The sequence below is a fragment of the Hirundo rustica genome, chromosome 9, assembly GCF_015227805.2.
Source record: "Hirundo rustica isolate bHirRus1 chromosome 9, bHirRus1.pri.v3, whole genome shotgun sequence".
Taxonomy (NCBI): Eukaryota; Metazoa; Chordata; class Aves; order Passeriformes; family Hirundinidae; genus Hirundo; species Hirundo rustica.
In genome coordinates, this window is record NC_053458.1 from 26906129 (window position 1) to 26924958 (window position 18830).

General features: G+C 57.3%; 2 protein-coding genes across 3 annotated transcripts in view; one reads left to right on the forward strand and one right to left on the reverse strand.

Moving 5' to 3' along the window:
• The window catches only part of ATF6 (activating transcription factor 6), a 73476-nt gene extending 69680 nt beyond the window's left edge, over window positions 1-3796 (forward strand). For both annotated transcript variants that reach the window (XM_040073208.2, XM_040073209.2), the window contains exon 16: window positions 1642-3796. In XM_040073208.2, the coding sequence (XP_039929142.1) occupies window positions 1642-1850 (209 nt within the window). In that variant the 3' untranslated portion in view covers window positions 1851-3796. The remainder of the gene's footprint in view (window positions 1-1641) is intronic.
• A 395-nt stretch (window positions 3797-4191) lies between these two features.
• On the reverse strand, window positions 4192-17720 carry OLFML2B (olfactomedin like 2B). The gene is made up of 8 exons (XM_040073186.1): window positions 17577-17720; window positions 16268-16531; window positions 12842-12949; window positions 9787-9957; window positions 8013-8241; window positions 6632-7111; window positions 6002-6178; window positions 4192-5714 (listed from the first exon to the last, which is right to left on the reverse strand). The coding sequence occupies exons 1-8, from the start codon at window positions 17718-17720 to the stop codon at window positions 5113-5115; spliced, it is 2175 nt and encodes a 724-aa protein (XP_039929120.1). The 3' UTR covers window positions 4192-5112.
• Between the last annotated feature and the right edge of the window lie 1110 nt (window positions 17721-18830).

Below are 18830 nucleotides of genomic sequence, written 5' to 3' on the forward strand. Positions count from 1 at the left end.
ACTTAATGATAGCCCTCTGTGCTGGCTGCTGCAGGTAGTCAGGGAAGCTCACCGCATTGCCAAGACGTTTTCCTGGCCCTGGCCACCATCCCATCCCACCTCACTCGTGGCTTTGGAGCAGTGTTTCTCACACAGCTGGGGTCCTGTCAGCTGCAGCATGAGAGCTGAGGAGCTGTTTCCAGCTTGCTGTGTCACAGGGAGCCCATCTGTGCCCATTACTGGCTCCAGACTCTGTGCCCCTCAGCTTCCCCTTGTGCCCCTCTACTCCCCTTTGCAGCCCCCTCTCCTGAAGGGCACCAGCAGCCCAGCCCCCTCTGCTGACCGGTCCTGAGCCTGTGGGGTGGGAGCCAGGGGCCATCCAAAGGCAGAGAGAAAGGGTGACCTGGAGGGATGGCCTCTGAAAGGGTCCTGGCTGGGGGACACGGCACCTGATGTCACAGCAGGGCTTTATCAGCAGCTCAGCATCCTGGAGGGACGAGGTGCTTGTCAGGGGTTTGGGTCGGTGACACAGAGACTTGCACAGCTGCTCCTGGCTTCACTCTCAGTGGCACATACAGAGCTTTTTCCATTTCATTTCTTGCAGGTGGGAGCTTTGATTTTCCTTTCAGGTTCTCAGCCCCCTTAGCAAGGGTTTGCTCCTGCTTTTCATTACTCTGCCAGACATAGTTGATCTAATGGCTTCTACAGGTAGCATGGGGTACAAGAGGGTCCAGCCACGGTTGTCAGCTGTCATCCAGAGTCAGAGTTAATCCAGGAAAACAGTAAAAATTAGTAATGTATATTGCATTCCTCCAGTGCATACGTTTTCCATTAGGTGATCTTCCATCCTCCTCAGCACAGAAAGGAAACCCTGCCAATGGCAGTCTTCTGACTCTGAAAGGATTGGTCGTGCCTGGAAATCCGATCTCAGCTCTTGCATTCCTGGGCACACTGTCTGTGCAGGGAACAGTCTCCCACCTTTAAATCCAGGCAGCAGATGCTAGCCATGTGCACAGCCTGTAAGCCCAGCAGCTCCTGTGGCAGCAGATGTGCTGTGCCCGGGGCCACACGGGAGTCCCATGTGCTGGTCAGGGTATTCGTGTGTCCAGGGGTCTGTCAGGAGAGTGGCCTTGCCCAGTGTCACCACGTCACTCAAGTACTACAGCCAGGTCAGGATGGGAGTGAGGTGCAGTTAATTCTTTTGAGAGATCAGATTTTAGCCTTTTTTTTTGTTAATAAACTGGTGAAGAAATTCTTGAAGATCTCAGTGTCAAGAGGGTTACAGAAAGCGAAACATTCAGCTTTCTTAAATAAACCTTATCTTCAATCACTCCCATACTTTAGTGGCTCAAGAACAACAGTTCTGTAATAAATGTTACACAGCACAAACTCAGTCAGTAATTATGTGCAGATGAAGAAGGGGAAATAAAAGACATGAATTTCTAGGTGTGACTGCACATGCTAAGTGTGGTCTGGGCTCTTTGAGGTGTCACGAGCAGTCTGGGGCACTGCTGTGTGAGATGGAGCTCCATGTGTGCAGCTCCTGCTCCAGACAAAAAAATGGTCCTGAAAGCTCTGCTTTTCTTGCTGTTGGATCCCTAGCTTGCAGGGCTAACTCTGACCTGTTTTGTTTGTCTTTTTTTTTAATCCTTACTTTTGCAGAGAATGTGATCAATGGGCAGGACTACGAGGTGATGATGCAGATTGACTGCGAAGTGATGGACACCAGGATCCTCCACATCAAAAGTTCATCTGTCCCTCCGTACCTCCGAGAGCAGCGCAGAAATCACACCGACACCTTCTACAGCTCGTCCCCCTCCGTCCCAGAGACACCCCATGCCCTGAGGGCCATTGTCAAGTCCCTGCAGTAGCTCCTGTGACAGCGCACAGGGGAGCAGCCGGCATGCAGCAGGTCCTGCCGCCAGCCTGAGCCCCTTCCCTGGCAGGTCCTGGAGCCCCTGGCATGTGGGCACAGCAGGGACAGTCCCCTTTAGCCCTTTCCTGTGCCTGACCTTCCCCAGTGGCTGCATCCCACCTGGGGATTTTGTAGCTCAGCTGGCTCCTCACCAGGAACAGTCCTGGGGGCCCCACGCAGCATCCAGAATTGTGGGTTGTTTTTCATTTTTGCACCTGTTAGGCTGCTGGAGGTGGACTGATGAGCCAGAGACGTGGAAGCAGATACCCACAGTTGGGATTGGGCGGCTCTCCCTGCAGCGTGCCTGGGCAGCAGGAGAGAGCCCTGTCCAGCTCCCAGCTGCAGGTGCTGGGCCTGACCAGACAGCCCCACTCCTCATTATTCCCTGCCCAAATGCTGTCTGCGCAGCCTCCATCGGCAGGAAGCCCTGGGATGCAGCAGGTGTGGTGGGGCAGCCCAGCCCAGCCACCCCGGAAGGTGCTGGGACCCCGCAGTCAGCACTGAAGCACTACAAGCAGAACAACCCCACTGCCCCGGGGCTGGGCTGCCCTCTGAGGCACCACCCCACACCTGCCTGCCTCTCCAGGATCCTGCTGCTGCCTTCCCCAGCCCACGTGGCTGCACAGCTGAAGGCTTGGCCCAAAGGAAGTGATTTCATGCAGCAGATGCATTTGTAAAGCTTGGGGTTTTTGAGTTTGGGTTTTCTTTCCTTTTCTTCCTGGTTTTTGTTTGTGTGGGTTTTTTGTGTGTGCTATTTAATACTTTTCACTGCTAACGACAGCCCCTGGAGCAGCACTGGCCCTGGTGGGGCAGAGGGGCTGCTTCAGTTCCATGGGACACGGCCACAACACCTTCTCCTGGAGCCACACGCACATCACACACCCTCAGCACCGCACACCCCTCTGCCTCGCCAGCACTGACAGCCACCCTCTGGGCAGTGGGGAAATGTTCCATTTGCCCCAAACACTGGCTGCAGCCAACTGCTGTCATTCCAGAGTGTCTGTGGAGCTCTGCTCACTGATGGCACATTTGTCAGCCAAGCCACAGGCTGGAGCTGGGCCCAGGAGCTCCAGCACACTGGTGCTCAGCCGGGATGAGCCACCAGCAGAGCATCAGTGTTGTATAATGACTTCAGCATGTTGTTACATTATTTTTTCTCCCCCGTGCAGTTCACACAGAAGACGATGAGCTTCAGTTTGCTAGCCAGCTGCCTTTCCTTCATGGCCTGCCTCTAACTGGCTCATGTGGGGTTTTTAATTATGAATTATGAATTATTATTCATGTATGCGTGTGGCTGTTAGGAAATAAAGGTTGATCCTGCAGCAAGACAAAGTGCTCCAGGGGCAGTGAGGAGGAGGAGGAGGAGCAATACACCCCTGTGAAGTGTGTGCCTTGCAATATCCTAGAAAGGCTGTGCCCTTTGGCATGTCCCTGGCGCAGGCGGCACAGGCCCCCCGTCCTCACAGCGCTCGCGCTGCTGGGAAGGAGTTGGGCTTGGCCAGGGTTTGGCTGTGCTGCTCGCACCAGTTCATTTTCCTGGCCTGGCCCCACCTGACTGTGGGCCAGCTCACACAATAGTCAGAAATAAAAACCCCAGCGGTGCCCCAGCCGGAGGCACGCGGCTCCCCCGCAGCCGTGGGTAGGGGCTGCTGGCTGCTCTGGGGGCATTTGCTTCCAGGGAGCTGGGAAGGGGACTGGGGTGGTGGCTGGGCTTGGCACAGCCTGGCACATTGGGAAGGCTGCTGGTGCGGGCTGGGGGCTCGGGACTGCTGCAGCACCGCATTCTCAGCCAGCACCCCTGGTCTCTGGTGGTGGAGAACATCTCTCATCCTGTGTAATTCTGTTCTCTGTGTACCTAGTACTGAAGGCAATAAAATCCTTCTTTTATTTATTACTAATAACTTTATTATCGTGCTTGTTAATACTGTTTTCCTTAGGCAAATTACTGGAACACCTGCCCTGGTCTGCCATCTCTGGGGCTGCAGTGTGACTCTGCTTGGCACAGTGTTGGCACTGCCTTTGGCACGTCCACCCTGTCCTTCTCCTGCTGCCAGAGAGGGGAACACGAGCTACACGAGCTGCTCACCCAGAGCGTGCCAGAGGAGCCCATGAGGGCTGGACATGACCCTGTCACCCTGCCCCAGTGCCAGTCCCAACAGCCTAAATCCCTCTGGGCCTTGTTCTCATCTGCTGTGTAAACTGGCTGTCCCCAAACCAACCAAAACCCACCCAAAACACCCCTGTGCGTTTTCACGCGCCTAGAGGGTGAACCAGAGCCAAAGAAAGCTGCAAACAGCTGCGAAGGTACTGGGTCCTTTATTACTGACAGCAGGTAAATACAAGATGCTGGTGGGCAGGAGGGCAAGGGCCCCTGTGAGGGGATCCTGATGGTCCAGGAGCAGGGCAGGCATGGGCGTGAGAGGGAATGTAGGAGATGGAGTGGCACAGCGAGGGCCCTGCCCGCCCCTGCCCAGGCAGCCCAGTGCCCAGCTGAGCAGAGCCTTCACCCAGCAAATGCCACGAGGGACTGCTCCGGGTTAGAAAATGAACAAAAGCCATCTACACGTATTTACAGCATCCCCCTCCCGCCACCAGCCCCCTCCAGACATGAGTCAGGGCTCAGGGTGTGCCTGGCCCCCAGAGTGGCCTGCAGAGAGCGGAGCCCTGGCTGGAGAGGACAGTCCTTGGCATAAGTACCAGCACCAGGGGCTGCTGGAGCTGTGCTCACAGCCCCGTTGTACAGCAGGATGTCCAAGCGGCCTGCTGGCCGCCAGCTGGCAAGTCGGTCCTGAGGGACATTCCCATGGGACATGCAGGTCCTCCACCAGGACAGGCAGGCAGCAGCACCCTGCTGGGACCTGGTGCATGCAGCTTTGCACTGGTTCAGGGTGTCCTGCTGGTCATCTTTAGCTAAAAACGTCATCGGGAGGACCGTGTCTGGGCCACCTCCTCTTCCCTAGGCAGGAGAGCTGGGCCTGCCCTTCCAAAGGAGAACCTCCTTCCCCTGGGAAGGAAAATCAGAAGCGAGGATACAGCAAAGACGAAGGGGGTGGTTCTGGCCTGGGGATTGATCTACAATCCACCATAAAAAAAACCAGCTTGAAACAAAACCCATCATTTACTCTTCGATTTGTACAAAATAACAATAACAATAAAAATAATAATAAAAGGTGCTGGTGGCCCCTGGCTTGCAGTGCCCCACTGTGGTGGGGGGGGTCTCAGTAGGCAAAGATGACGTGGTAGGTGACTTGGTGGCCATTGTCCCAGGCGTAGAGCAGGCGGTCCTTAGGGTTATAGTCTATCTGTGTGGTGTAGGCGTACTCATTCTCAAAGAGCAACCTGGGGATGATCTGCGTGTTGGTGTGCGTGTCAAAGGCGTAGGAGATATTGGCATTCCTCTTGTTGTAGCTGTCGACCGCGTACAGGACCCCACAGATGACAAAGCAGTTCCCGTAGAAGTTCTTCCGCAGCCCCGTCCTCCACGTGGTCTCCTTCTGGGTGCTGAGGTCGGCCGCGTTCAGCTTGCTCAGCACAATCACCTCCTGGTTGAAGCCCTCATAGCTGATGGCTGGGTAGATGACCCACAGGCCGTTCTCATCCACGGCGAAGTCCACATCAGAGTGGCCTCGCCACCGCCACGGCGTGGCCTCCTCGTAGGCCACGTCGTGCAGCATGGCCCAGGCGGCCACGTAGCGCTGCTTCAGGTCGTACTTGATGATGTTGCGCGTGAAGGCCCGGTTGTAGTAGAAGGAGCCGTTGTAGACAACGTGCCCTGTCCCAATCCAGCTGTACGGGAGCTTGTAGGAGTTGCTCCAGCGACCTGCAGGGCAAACGCACCCAGCTGGTTGGACCTCCCTTTGCTGTGGGGTGGGGAGCCGTGCCAGCAGCACCCTCCGCCCACAGCTCTGCCTGCGCTCCCTCCCCGGCCACCAGGCACAGCCTGAGCTGTCCCATGCTCTGTACTCGACACACCCGGTGCCAGCACCCAAGAGTGGAAGGTCCCCAGGCAGACAATTCCCCCCACAATGCAGCATCCCCAGGAATGAGGATGCTTCTTGGATCAGCTGAGCAGGGGCCGGCACGGCGTCAGAGACGGTGCAAACCCACCTTGCTTGAAGTTGTCAAGGTTCCTGAACTCCACCAGCGTGTTCCCGTAGTAGTAATTGGTGACATAGATCCGCTCCTCCTGGGCCAGGGGGTCCTTCATCCAGGCTCCCTCATTGCGCCCGTATGTGTTCTGCGTGGTAGGCCCTGAGATGGTGGACAGCGTGTCCTTGCAGCGCCCTGCGTGGGCAGGTAAAGGCTTGTGAGACCAGCGGCAGGGTGGCCACACCGTCCCGGGTGGCATCACCCCCTCCAGCCCCTTGCTCACCCAGCAGTACCCCCTGCCACCCTGGGCCTGGCACAGCTCTGTGAGGCCCAGCAGGACCGGCCAGACCTCGCAAACATCTCCCTGCAGCCTCAGCCATGTCCCTGCTCCAGCTGAGGCCGCTGCCTCTCTCGGGTCCTGCCTCTGCCCAGCCCAGCCCAGCCCCTAAAGGTGGGAGGAAATTAGGGTAGGTTCCAGGGTTCATAATTAAACCTGGCACCCCGGTGAAGTGCTGTCCAGCTGCCATCTCCATGACACCTCCCACCTGTGACCAAATTCCAGGCATTCTGTGCTTAGCAGGACACACTGTGGGCACCAGCTGGCCTCCCTCACACAGCCGGACGGGTGCAGGACCTGCAGGCACTCACCAATGATGTTCCTGATGTCCTCCTCTTCCAGGCCCTCCTTCGGGGTGGCAGGGATGACCGGGCTGACCGGCGTTGCAGGGGTGTTTGCCTGTACCCAAGCTCCTGGGCTGCTCTCCATGTCACTCCAGCCCCCAGCAGGGGTGGGCGAGTTCTCTGTGGCTGTGGCCATCACTGTGCTGGCCAAGGCTGCTGGTAGTTGTGGGGTCCCCTCCTCCGCCAGCCCCGTCGGGGCAGTCATGGGCTCCGGGGCGGGGGTCAGCTGGCTGACAGCAGCGGGGTCCGGCGTGGCAGGGGACAGGGGCACCGTGGCGGTGGCAGTGGTGCCGGCGGCTGGCAGGGTGGTGGGAGCGCTGCCAGGGGTGGGCGGCCACCCCACTGGGGAGGGCTTCCTCACGGCCTCGCCTGCCCTGCTGCTGGTCCTCAGGAGCTGGTCCTCTATCAGCAGGTCCACGGTGTTGTCCCCGCTGAACAGCTCATCTGCTGCCAAACACAGGCGCAGGTGTCAACCCGCAGCCAGGGGAGCAAGGCCCATGCAGCCCCTCCAGCCCAGTCCCTGCCCACATCTGCAGGCTGTCTGGTACTAAATCCACCTGCATTCCCTCTCCGTTTCCCCTCAGAGAACTGCAGAGGCTGACAGTGCCCCATTGTCAGGGGGTGAGTGAGGCCCCATCACGGCGACATCCACCACCTCAGGCCAGGCAGAGCAGGAGGTGATGGAGATCAATTCTGCCCTGCCACCTTCCTGAGACTGGGCAGGATGGAGACCCAGCTGCATTCCCAACCAGATCCCACCCACCTAACCCAGGTGCCTCAGCCAGAGCACAGGGATCACTGGGGTTCTCCAGCCAGCACAGGCACCCTTTGCTCCTCCTCATCTCCAGGAGCTCACAAACCCCCGCAGGTCAGGGCTGGATGCCCTTGCTGCTGAGTCAGTCTGTACATTTGTTCTTCTGCCCATGCTGCCCACCCTGCTGGCTCCTGAGGGCTCAGCCCCTGCTCCCACCACAGCCAGGGCTGTGAGCTCTGAGCTGCCTCCCAGCATAGCGAACACTGCACAGACCTGCCGGGATGCCATCAGGCAGGCGGATTTGAAACACGAGCATGTTTAATAAACCTCCATTTGCTTCTGGGAAGGTCTTGATGCTGGGTTTGGTTTTAAACCACACCAGTGACCTATTTTCTTAGCTACCAGGGATTTTCCATGGAATAACAATGCCGCACTGCCCCACATATAGAGCTCAAAGGCTGCACAGCGGTGAGGTGCCAGCTGTCCCACCTCCTCCTGCTGCTCCCACACACTTTGCCCACACACTCCCGGGGGATGAGGCACTGGCTTTGCTGAGGGATGCAGCCACCAACCACGGCTGCACACCCAACTCACGTTGCTCCTCGATGTCATTCTCTGACTCGGTGGACTGGGCTTTGTAGTAGGTGACCCCTCGGACAATGGTGGGCTTGGAAGGAGGCCGGCTGCTCACCCGCAGCTTCCTCTGCAACAGCTGCTCGGGCTTCTTGTCCTCCTGAGGGAGGTGCAGCTCCGGGAGGGATTCCACAGAGTTGATCTGCTGGGAGATGGTCTCATCCTTCAGGAATCTTTCTTCGTATTTTCCCTGGAAGAGACACGGGGGGTTGTTACCAAGACGGGCCAGAAATGCCATGCTCTGGTGACAGGGCAGATCAGGCTGCACAGCCCCACGCTGGGCAAGAGGATCTGAGCTCCCTCCCTCCTCAGGGTCTCCCTCAGTCCATTCTGCCACGGGAAACCCTCCAGCAGACAGCAGGGTGGCAGACCAGCGCTGCTCCTGCATATCTTTGGTGCCACCCTGCAGTTCTGGGACCCAGGGATCCGTAAGGCACACGCTGAGGGATGCAGGGCAGGCAGGAGGAGTAGGGTCGCTCCCTGGCATGCCAGGGGCTGGTTCCAGCAGCTGATCTGCAGAGTGTGCAATGTGCATTGAGCTCTTACAGGGCAGACAGGCTGAAGGCACATTCCCAACACAAGCGAGCCTCCCAGGGCAGGGACCAGGACCCCCCCAGGGCAGGGACCAGCTGCCACAGCTCGGGTCTGAAGGATTTCACCTCATTAAAGGAAATCGGAAAGCCAGCCTGAGGGTTGAAGCGGTGCCCATTTGGCTGAGAAGATGGGCCCCGCTGCAATTAGCAGTGAGAAAAGGGGAATATTGGGAAATGAGGTCACTCGGGGTAATAAAAGCCCCACGCTTCACTCCCCTGCCTGGCTAGGGCTGGCTCCTCTCCAACAGGCAGCAACTGCTCAGCTCATGGCGTGGCGAGCAGGGCAGTGGGGCTGGACACAGCTCTCCCTGGGGCAGGGAGCGCTGGCACAACACGGTTGGTGACATTTTCCTACCTGCTGACACTCCGTGCATGTGTGGGAGCCCACCCCTGTCTCCAGGGGCTTGGGGGCCCATCCCCACACAGTATCTGCAGAGCTCCTGCCATCCTCAGGAGCCGAGCACCCCCGTGTGAGCTGGAAATGGTGCACTAAGAGCTCCCCCGGCACCAGACACCTCCTTCTGCCCTGCAGAGGGACAACGGGCTGAGGACAGGATGGTCCAGGAGCTGCCAGCAGGGATTAGAGGAGCGTGGGCCACCCTGGACAGTGCCACTGAAGCAGCAAGAACTTCAGGACACCCCAGACAGACCTTTTCCCAAAACACCCTGCTCACATCTCCCTGGGGCTGCACAGAAGCTGCCCTGGGCAAAGGATGTCCCCACGCAGGGCAGACCCCAGTCTGGCGGTGGGTCTGGTGCTGGGGCTGGTGGTGGAGTGGTAATTGCATGGCAGGGAGGGAAGGAGGGGAGGCGGGCGGCAGTCTGTCCCTCCACTGAGCCCCAAGCCCCGCTAATCAAAGGCTCTGTTTCCCACTGCTTCCCAGCCGACCTCGCAATGACATCACACTTTCCGAGCAGCTCAGCCACCGCTGACCTCGAAAACCGACGGCCCTGTGGGAATGGGGGAGGCCCAGGGAGCAACCTCCCTCTGCTTCCACCCCACATCCCATCTCCACACAGCTTGGGGATGGAGGCACACAAACAGGGTCACTCCAGTGAGGAGAGAGTCACCCCGGGGCAGTGGCCACATCCAGGAGGCGGCCCAGGGCTGCTCGAGCAGCAGCAGTGACACGGAGCTGTACCTCTGAGTGAGTGTAGGCAGCCTCAGCGTCCCGCTGCAGAGAGCTCTCGATGTCGGCCAGGCTGCTGGTGAGGAGCCTGGAGCAGTTTTCCCTGCCAGGGGGATCCTGCAGATCCTCCTCCCCACTGGCTCCTGCCCGCTGGCCCTCCAGCGTAAAGTTCCTGGACATGCCCTAGGGAAGCAAGAGACGAGACTTTAGCTCATTTAAGGACAAGGGATGTCTTGTGGCCCCCAAACCACAGCCCTAGAGCTCTGTGCTGCCCATCCTGGGCATTCCAGCTGGGGATTCTCCATGAGGCTGGGCACTTCAGCTCCCAGGAAGATGCCCCTGACCCCAGTGGGATCCAGGAACCCCACCCCTGGTGTGCATATCCCAGATCCACTCTTTGCTGCAGGTTCCCATGGAGCAGGAAAGTGGCCTAGAGGCTCTTCAATGCCATCATCAGCCACACTCACTAGCTCACAGAAGGAAAAGACAAGCTGAAACACCTTAAACCAGCCTGGTGTCCTTGGCCTGCAGCTGCAAGTTCATCCTGCATTAATTAATCCCTATTTCCTGGCCTGGCCATACAGTGTCTGCTCCTCCCCAACATCCTCTGCTCCCACAGAATCTGAGAATCTGGGGACAGGACAAGAGCCAGTGACCCTCAGAGAGTCGTCCTGTGACCAGGAGGGAGCTGGGGCTGGTTGCAACTCAAGCAAAACCCTTTGCCCTTCTCCGTCCTCCGGCCACAGGCACACCCCCGTACCCAAGAAATTGTTGCAGTCTCTATTAATCATTCCTTGGGCTTCTACACCTCAAATAGCAATTGCTCTGCATGGGTGGCACATCAGCCAAAGCACTTTAGCGCAGGCTCTGGGGGTGGTTACCCTGATCCTTCATTCTCAATCTGTCCTGCCATTAATTTCTCTTAAAGCCTACAGTGACCTCCATCTGTGACCTCAAAATTGCCAGCTGATGCGACAGCTGTGAGCTGAAGAAAGAGCAGAGGAGCTGCCTTGCTAGAGAAGACACTCCATGGACCAAGAACTGAGGGTTCCTTCCCTCTACCAACACCACTGGTCTAAAATACCTTGTTGTACTGGAAAGAACTCATGAAACCTTCTATAACCTCTGCAAAAACAGAGGGGTTAACCCCCAGCTCCCTCCACAGGCATCTGAATCCTTTATCCAAGCAAGAATCATGAGTCACAGATTTACCAGGACACTCTGAGGCCGAGTCCAGTGATGCAGGGACGCCCCAGCAAGCATTTTTGCTGCAGCAAGCAGAGAACAGGGGATCTCACCACGCTCCCCCAGGAGCAGCTCTTGACACCATCCTCCTTTGGAGAGGATGACTGATTCCAACAGCCTTGTGCCCTTACTACTTCTCCTGTGTAGTGTGTGGCTCATGATCTGCCTAGGGATAAAATTTGCCCCCCCTTGAGCAGAGAGGCAGCACCAAAGCCTGGCCTGTGATGCTGCTGAAGCTCCTCAGCTGCTGCGCAGGGGAGCAGCTGCCAAAATCACACCTGCCTGGGAGGGCCATGCTCTGAAGCCGTGCCAGGCTCCAGTTCAGCATCTCAGCTGTCCATGCTGTCAGACCCCATGGCTGGTGCAGGGTGTGATCCTCCTCCACATCATCTCAACAGGAATTCCTGTGCTAAGCCAGCAGCAGGAGGCATTTCACACCTGCTGCCTGCATCAGCTCGGCTCTGCCCCAAGCACCAGGCAATCTCCTTCTAACCCAGCCCTCTCTTGTCTTCCTCCATCCTGTCCAAGTGCCTGCAGGCAGCTTCAGCTGCTTTCACATGATCCTGCAGCCCTGCTTCCAGGAAATTAGAGACCCCTGTGAATTCCCTGCTCCTACACCTCTATAGCTCCATCACAGGCCAAACTCCTTCAGCCCTGTGGAGCTTTCTGCCCATCTGCCTCCCTGCCATGGGCTGTGAGCAGAGTGGCCAGGCTGCGCAGGTCCCCCTGTGTGCCCAACGTGCTACCAGAAACTGGCTGGTGGGCAGGGCCACTTTGGTACTGGAGCGAAGTGCAGTGATAACCCCACCTGAAACAATCCCTCGGCAAGCCCAAGTAATGACTGAAGAATTCACTAAACCACAGGAAGAGGGTGGGATTGCAAAGGGGAACATCAGGGCTTTGTTATTTTCAGACTCCAAACCCCATTTTGGGTCAATTTCCATGCTTGGAAACCCACAGCCCCTCCAAGCAAGAGTGCTCCCCTCAGCTGTCTCCCTCCTGACCCCGGGAGGCCGTGCCTTCCCAAAACACTTTGCAAGTGGAATTTTGGCTTTATAAATCATCGCCTCTCAGCTCTTGGCTGGAGACGAACATGACTGTTCCACGCCGACAAGAATGTGGAATTACCATCCCAGATACGGACCACGAGAGAAAACTCCAGTATTTAATCTGGCAATGTGTTGCTACATAGCTGAGCATGGCTTAAACTGCAAACCCTACGCTGTGCTAGCCAAAGAAATATTAAACTGTATGGAAGTGAAAATTATTTCACTGGAAGCCTGCTCTAAAATAAAATGGAAGGTTGAAGGTTCTGCTGTTTTAACGCAGGCCAAGATGTAACTTGGTCCTTCAGGAATCTGAGCTGCTTGGCTCCCCACAGTCCTGAGTGTATCCCTGCACCAGCCTTGAACCTCTCGCCCCCATATCAAACAGCACAAAAGCTCCTGGTTGAGAGCAACCATCACACCTGCACACAAGTACAAACGAGAAGAGGAAAAACTTAGCGGCGGGGCCCTCTGACCCGAAGGAGGTGCGGCTCCTGGTGAGGCTACAGCTAAGATCCCGCCCCCAAGACTAGACCCTAAGGGACTGGGAGAGCTGAAGAGGATCAGGCAAGGCTGGTGGGGTGGGGATGCACTGGCCACTGCCTGTGGTCCGGTCTGACTCAGACATCCAAATCTGCTCTGGCTTAGTTTCAGCCAAGTAGTGAATTAACATTTCTTCCCAGGTAACATGGCTCTGAACACACCAAAGGTTGCAGGAACTTGTTTGGAGGCCAATCCCACCGAGGGCAAGGACACTGAAGGAGAGCAGAACTCACCTGCTCGAGCTTCTCCACCCGACCTACCAGCTTGGTGGTGACTGAGTGCAGCTTCAGGAGGTCTAAGCCATAAAAGGCACTTTCCAGCATCTCAACGATGGAGGAGAGCTGCAAGGCGAGGGGAGAGCACGGTCAGGCAGCAGCACTTGCTGTAGCACCCCCCCCATGTAGCATCCTCAGCCAGAAAGTCAAGGGTGATGCATCTGAGCTCAAGAATCTGGATTAAAATACAGGTTTTCCCTTCCACAGCCCTGCTGCCCTGGTCAGAGCATGGCATGCAGAGCAACACTCGCCACCCCCACAGAGCCTCAGGGCTTCAGGAGCACATTTTGGGTGCTGAGGATTAGTAGCAGAGCAAGGTAAAATGCTGCTCTCTTTGCCAGCTCTAGACAGGCTCTTTCCCAAGCCCAAAGGCTTAACTACTCCACCAGTGATGTGACTGCCAGCAAAAGAGGCAACAAGAAAAAAGCTCAGTTTGAGATCAGACTCTGAGTTCGTGCCATCCTGTGCTCTTTTTCCTGGAACAAGAAAAAACTTGTTAAAAAGTTTTAAAATATTCTCAAATTGCAAGAGTGAAGAAATAGAAATTCAGCGCCAGCCTGGCAACAGTCGCCTTTCTGAAGAACAATTTTATTAGAGGTATGCTGCCCTCTCCTGCAGCCACCCATTTCACAGGCACCCTGTATTTCAGTCACCCCTGTGCCTGTGTCCTGCCCAGCATCAGCCTTTGGTCACCACTCCTGGGGATCTGGACAGCAGCACCCTCGTTCTGCATTTTGTCCAATTTCTGCTGCTGCTCCACAAAGGACAGCGCTGAGCGTGGCACGGCTGGTGGGAAGGGCTCCTGGGCCACCTCCCCCTGGTCCCACATGTCCCCACGTGTCCCCACATATCCAGTGTGGTGCTGCTGGCTCCCCATTCCCCAGTGGCTGAGCAGGATTTTCAGTGCATACGAATTACTACAGGGTGGTGACATTTTCTCCCATCAGCTACAAACTGGTCAGCAGAGCTTCATAGACACGGGAGAATCACAGGCAGCACTGCTGGCAGCACTTGGAGTTTCCACCCTGGCCTCTGCAGCCTCCCTGTGGAGCTGACAGCAAAGGAAAGATTTTTTGGGCCAGATAAAATGGCAGCATTCAGAGACAAGAGCTGTTTAATGGCTGTGCACCCACTTTCCACTGAGAGCTGGATGGAAGACAACCAATACAATACACAGAGCCTGCCAGACAGCCACTGGAGATGAGCGCTTTCCCTCCAGGCTGGAGCATTTCCATCAGTGCACAAAGGTTGCAGACTGCATTAACCTCCTTCCAAACTATCCCCAGCACAGCCTCCTTGCACTGACTGCACCAAGACCCCCAAAAGCCAGGCTGTGCCTGCAAGCAGCATGTTGCCATTTCACAAAAACAGATCTGAGATTAAGCTGCTCCCTGCCGACAACATGCTGACCCTCCCCTAAAGACCACACTGATGCTCCTGCCAACTCACTGCTTCCTTCCCTTCACCCCCTGTGGACTTTGGCCCTCACTGGTCTGATGGTCCCTGAATTCCCACTGGACCTTACTAAAGGCGCAGGTGGGACTGAAACCTTCAGCTGAGGATCCCAGTGCAGGCATTCAACTGAGTTTGGTTGCCTTGGGCCATGTTCCTGCTGCCTGGATTTCTCTCTCTTTCTCACCATTCCCTCAGGGACTCATCCTCCAGCCCACCCAAAGGAGGGGCCTCCCCATGGCTCTCCCACACACGGAGTACCCAGGGCTTTTGAATCAGGTCACAAGAACGTCTGGTAAAACACAAGATACAAACGACCCTGTGCCCTTCCTGCTGCTGGACCAGGCAAGAGCAGTGCTTGCTGGACCAGCAAAGAGAGTAAAATCCTTTGGGGCTGCTCAGAGCTGTGGGGTGGCCTCCTCCAGCCCCTCACTGACGAGCTGTGGGAGCTGCTCCTCACGAGTGGTATAAGAACTGGAGACGTGTCCTCTCCTATTTCCCAGCTATCTCCTACAAGAAGGGGTTGTTCCCAGTGATCCCGACCCCAGGAGGGGCTCTGTGCTTGGAGGGAAAGCAATCCTGCTGCCCAGCTCCTGGGACGGACCCTAGCAGTACAGAAAACCTCGGCACATGTATGTTTGGATAAACCTTGTGAAATCGCCTGGCCGCTAGTCCTTGTGAAACGAGCGGGGGAGCCGGGGCCAGTTCCTAGAGGACAGCCCTTCACACCGCAGCTGGCTGTGAGCAGCTCCCCGGTGGGAAGCCAAGGGGCAGCCAGGCACGCTCTGCTCCTCCTGGAGGAGGATGAGGACAGAGCTGGGAGCTGCTGGTGCAGGAGCTCTGCCTGCCTCCTGGCCAAAGGACCACAGGGCGTGGCTCTGTCACCCCGGAGGCGTCCCCTCCCCTAACCAGAGAGAGCTCACAACTCTCATCTAAGGCCACGTGGGACCTCCTGGCTTGTCTCCAGACGAGGGACCACCAAACAACTCCAGACTGGGATTCCTCCTCCCCTGGAATGATGGATTGTCTGCCTGTGCCTGTTTATCTTCCCTAGCTGCAGGGGCGCTTGGACAAGAAGCTGCTAACTGTCTGCAGTCGGACAAGATGAAACACATCCTTGAGCTCCAAATGGATTAGAACAAGCCCATCGTGGTGACCTCGATGGCAGCTGCCCCACAGCACCTCGCACGCCACCTGCCTTCCCACCCGAGAGGGATTTAGGGGCACCAGCACCACCAGCACTCAACCTGCCACTCCAGGGGCTCCCCAGCACTGGACCAAGCCAGTGGCACTTTCTTCTGTCCCATGCTGGTGGCAAACTGGAAAACCCAGCAGGGTCTGTTGCCAGTTGCTCCACCAGCTTCCAGTAAAAGTCAGGAGTACGTTGGAAAAGAAGTGCACATTACAAGAGAGATAAAATACTAAATAGTAGAGAAGTGTCAGCATTTAAAACAACAAATCCATCCTGCCCTCAGCCAGCTGTGCATCACACCCTCGCGCTGATGCATCACCAACTTTTTGGCCCATGAAAGCCAAAACAGCTTTTTTGTGTGGGCCCTTGGGAGTCTCTCTCTGCAACAGAAAAAAGACCTGGCAGCTGCTGAGCGGAGCAGAGCTGTCCTCCAGGGACATCTGGAGCTGGACAGAGGGCAGGGAGCAGCCCAGTCTCTGCTGGGCTCTCAGCACAGAAAGCCACGGTGGACCCCAGGCAGCAAGGGATGAATCAAGTGAATCATCCACTGCAGCTGCACGACTCAATCCCTTAAACCGAGCTTGATTTTTGTATCAAACATGCAGACATAAATGTAACTAGGAGATGATTTAGGGAAAAATGATAAGGAAATGGTTTTGTTTTTTTAGAAGAAGCTCGGAAAGAAAAGGATTCAGAAGATCTTGTGCCCAAAGAGTCAGGAGCTCAAGCAGCTCTCCTACCTTCAGGTCGCTGCTGTCGGCCTCCCGCAGCTTCTTCAGCCTGAAGTCGCCCTCACAAGGGTTGAGAGCTGAGGGGGGGGCCACGCACGCACACTTGCAGCTGGGTCCTGACGTGATGGTTTCCACCGTGTAAAAATCCTCGGCTCTGAAAGCACCCTCGTTAATCCTCTGGCAGGCGCCGCGGCCCAGGGGTCTGACCAGGCATTTGCAGCGGCAGTCGGAGCCTTCGGACACCGCCTTCACCTTGTCATAGTCACCTAGCAGCTGAGCACAGGGCACCAGCAGTGAGCAAACCTCCCGTGCTCTGCCTGCACGGCCTAGAGCTCAAGGTCCAAACAAGGACACTCTGGACAGAATCTCAAGAAAGCCAAGGAGCTTTCTAGAGCGCATAGAGCTGATCACTGCCTACAAGGGGAATTAAAAACCAGCTTCCTCCAACGGGGTATTTTTTTATTCCACTGTGTGCAGAACGCTGCTTTGAATTTTAAATACAAGAGTTTTAAATTTTTCTGCCCTCTTTTAATGCTCTATGTGCAAAAGACCCAATAAGCCACCTGCCACCCAGAGCAAGACTGTTTCACACAGGCCAACAGGGCAAGGCTACATTGGAAGAGTGACTGAAAGCCACCCTCTAAGCAGCGTAACCCGGTGGTGAAGCAGTATTTCTGATTAGCCCTATACAATGCCAGGAATTTCCTTTACGGAGAGTTGCAGACAGCGCTTCTGCGAGCCCGAGCACAAAAATAACTTTGGCAGTACGTTTCCAATAGTCTCTGCATTAGCCATTTCCGAGGGCAGATAATAACACACTGCCTGATCAGCCAAATCTAACAGAAACCTCCACCGCATCCCACTGGCAGGGAAAGAGCCTGGATCCCTCCCCTCGGCACACAAAGAGGCTCCACCAATTCTCCCAATGAGTTCCCCTTTTTTACTGAGTCCCCCCCGGAAAAAAAAAAAAATGGTAGGATGGTGAAATACACCCTGATGGGCTTCAGTGATTTCACTGCGCCCCGGGCGATGAACTTCCTCCAGCGCACAGCATCACCGAGCCTCACCGAGAAGGCGCACCCAGCATCACCCGGGACGGGCGCAGCATCACCCAGCAGCACCGACGGTGCGCGTCCGGCATCGCTCAGGGTGTGCACGGCATCACCCAACGCTGCCGAGAATCTACACCCTCAGCATCCGGCTCCGTGGAGAACGTACAGCGCCCAGCATCAGCCGGGACCCCGCGGGATGCGCACAGCACCGCCCAGCCCCACGCCGCGGGTGCAGCGCCCCGAGGTGCCCGCAGCCCCCGCGGTACCTGCGAGAGGATGTTCTCCTGGTTGTCCGCCTCGTCCTGCAGCGGCTCGGCGGAGGGCCCGGCCGTGCCGGCGGGGGTGGTCCCTGCCCGGCAGCCGGCGCCCAGCGCGGCCAGGCAGAGCAGCAGCGGCAGCGGCCGAGCCATGGGCGGGCGGCGGAAGGGCCGGGGCCGGGGCCGGCGCGGAGCCGCCGCTGCTCTCTCAGGTGCGGAGCGGCGGGGCGGGGGAACCGGCCCGGCCTCCCGCCCCGCTCCTCCTCCTTCCCTCCCTCCCGGTTCTCCCTCCCACCCTCCGCTCCTCCTTCCGCTCCTCTCCCGGTGCTTTCCCCTTCGGCGGGACGAGCCCCGGGCGGCCCTTGACGCCTTGGGCGGGGGCTCCCCCGAGCCCCGGCCCGCTGCTCGGGCTCCGCGGGGCACTCGGGCGCCGCCGGCCCGGAGCAGCCTGCCGAGAGCCCCGGCACACGGGGCTGCTCTGGGAGCCGCCACCCGCCTCCCCAAAGCGCCCGTCCTGCCCCTCTGCACCGGCGAGCCTGAGCCTCCCACCCCTGCCCTGTGCACAAGCCAGGCAGCTGGGGCGGACAGGGACCCATCCTCTGGCTCCTTTTCCAGCTCCAGGAAGAGCCTGGCTCTGACCCTCCGTCCTTCGGGTGACAGGGAAGCGGTCCCGATGGCACCCCGCGGCTCTCAGTCACGCTACCCGCACCGGGGTCATGCAAGCAGCGTGTTCCAAGACGGGCTCGTAGCCATGAGTGTAGACCTCTGTGCGCTCACTGGAATTCAGGCTGATGCCGTCGGGAAGCGGCTGTGCTCTGGCAGTCCTGTATCCCTGTGCACCTCCTGCCAAACAGAAATGTTCTGGACACGCTGTTCCCAGGGAAAGCACAGGCGCAGCATCTTGCTCTGTGGAGGTGTCTGTGCTGCTGTGACGATGGCTGGGCCTCACTGATACGGAAAGAAACCCGAGGTGCCCTTGTAAACACACCAGTGCAGGCCAACACCCTGTCCCAGGTATGGCACAGATGCACATTTTCCTCAAAACATGCCCACGGGTCACAAGCCAAGCAGCCCCAGTCCCTAAAGCACATGTGTCCCAAAACCACCCCAAAAGTAGTGCCTGCAGCCCTCCTCAGGCGGACTGCAGCTCCCCCATCCCATCCCATCCCATCCCATCCCATCCCATCCCATCCCATCCCATCCCATCCCATCCCATCCCATCCCATCCCATCCCATCCCTCTCTCCCACGGTCACTCCGCAGG

Coding starts and splice junctions, on each gene's coding strand:
- OLFML2B (XM_040073186.1), bottom strand. CDS start 17,720: ATGGCTCGGCCGCTGCCGCTGCTGCTCTGCCTGGCCGCGCTGGGCGCC. Junction 16,532..17,576: donor AGGAGAACATCCTCTCGCAG/GTACCGCGGGGG, acceptor CCCTGTGCTCAG/CTGCTAGGTGACTATGACAA. Junction 9,958..12,841: donor GGGTGGAGAAGCTCGAGCAG/GTGAGTTCTGCT, acceptor TTGCTTCCCTAG/GGCATGTCCAGGAACTTTAC.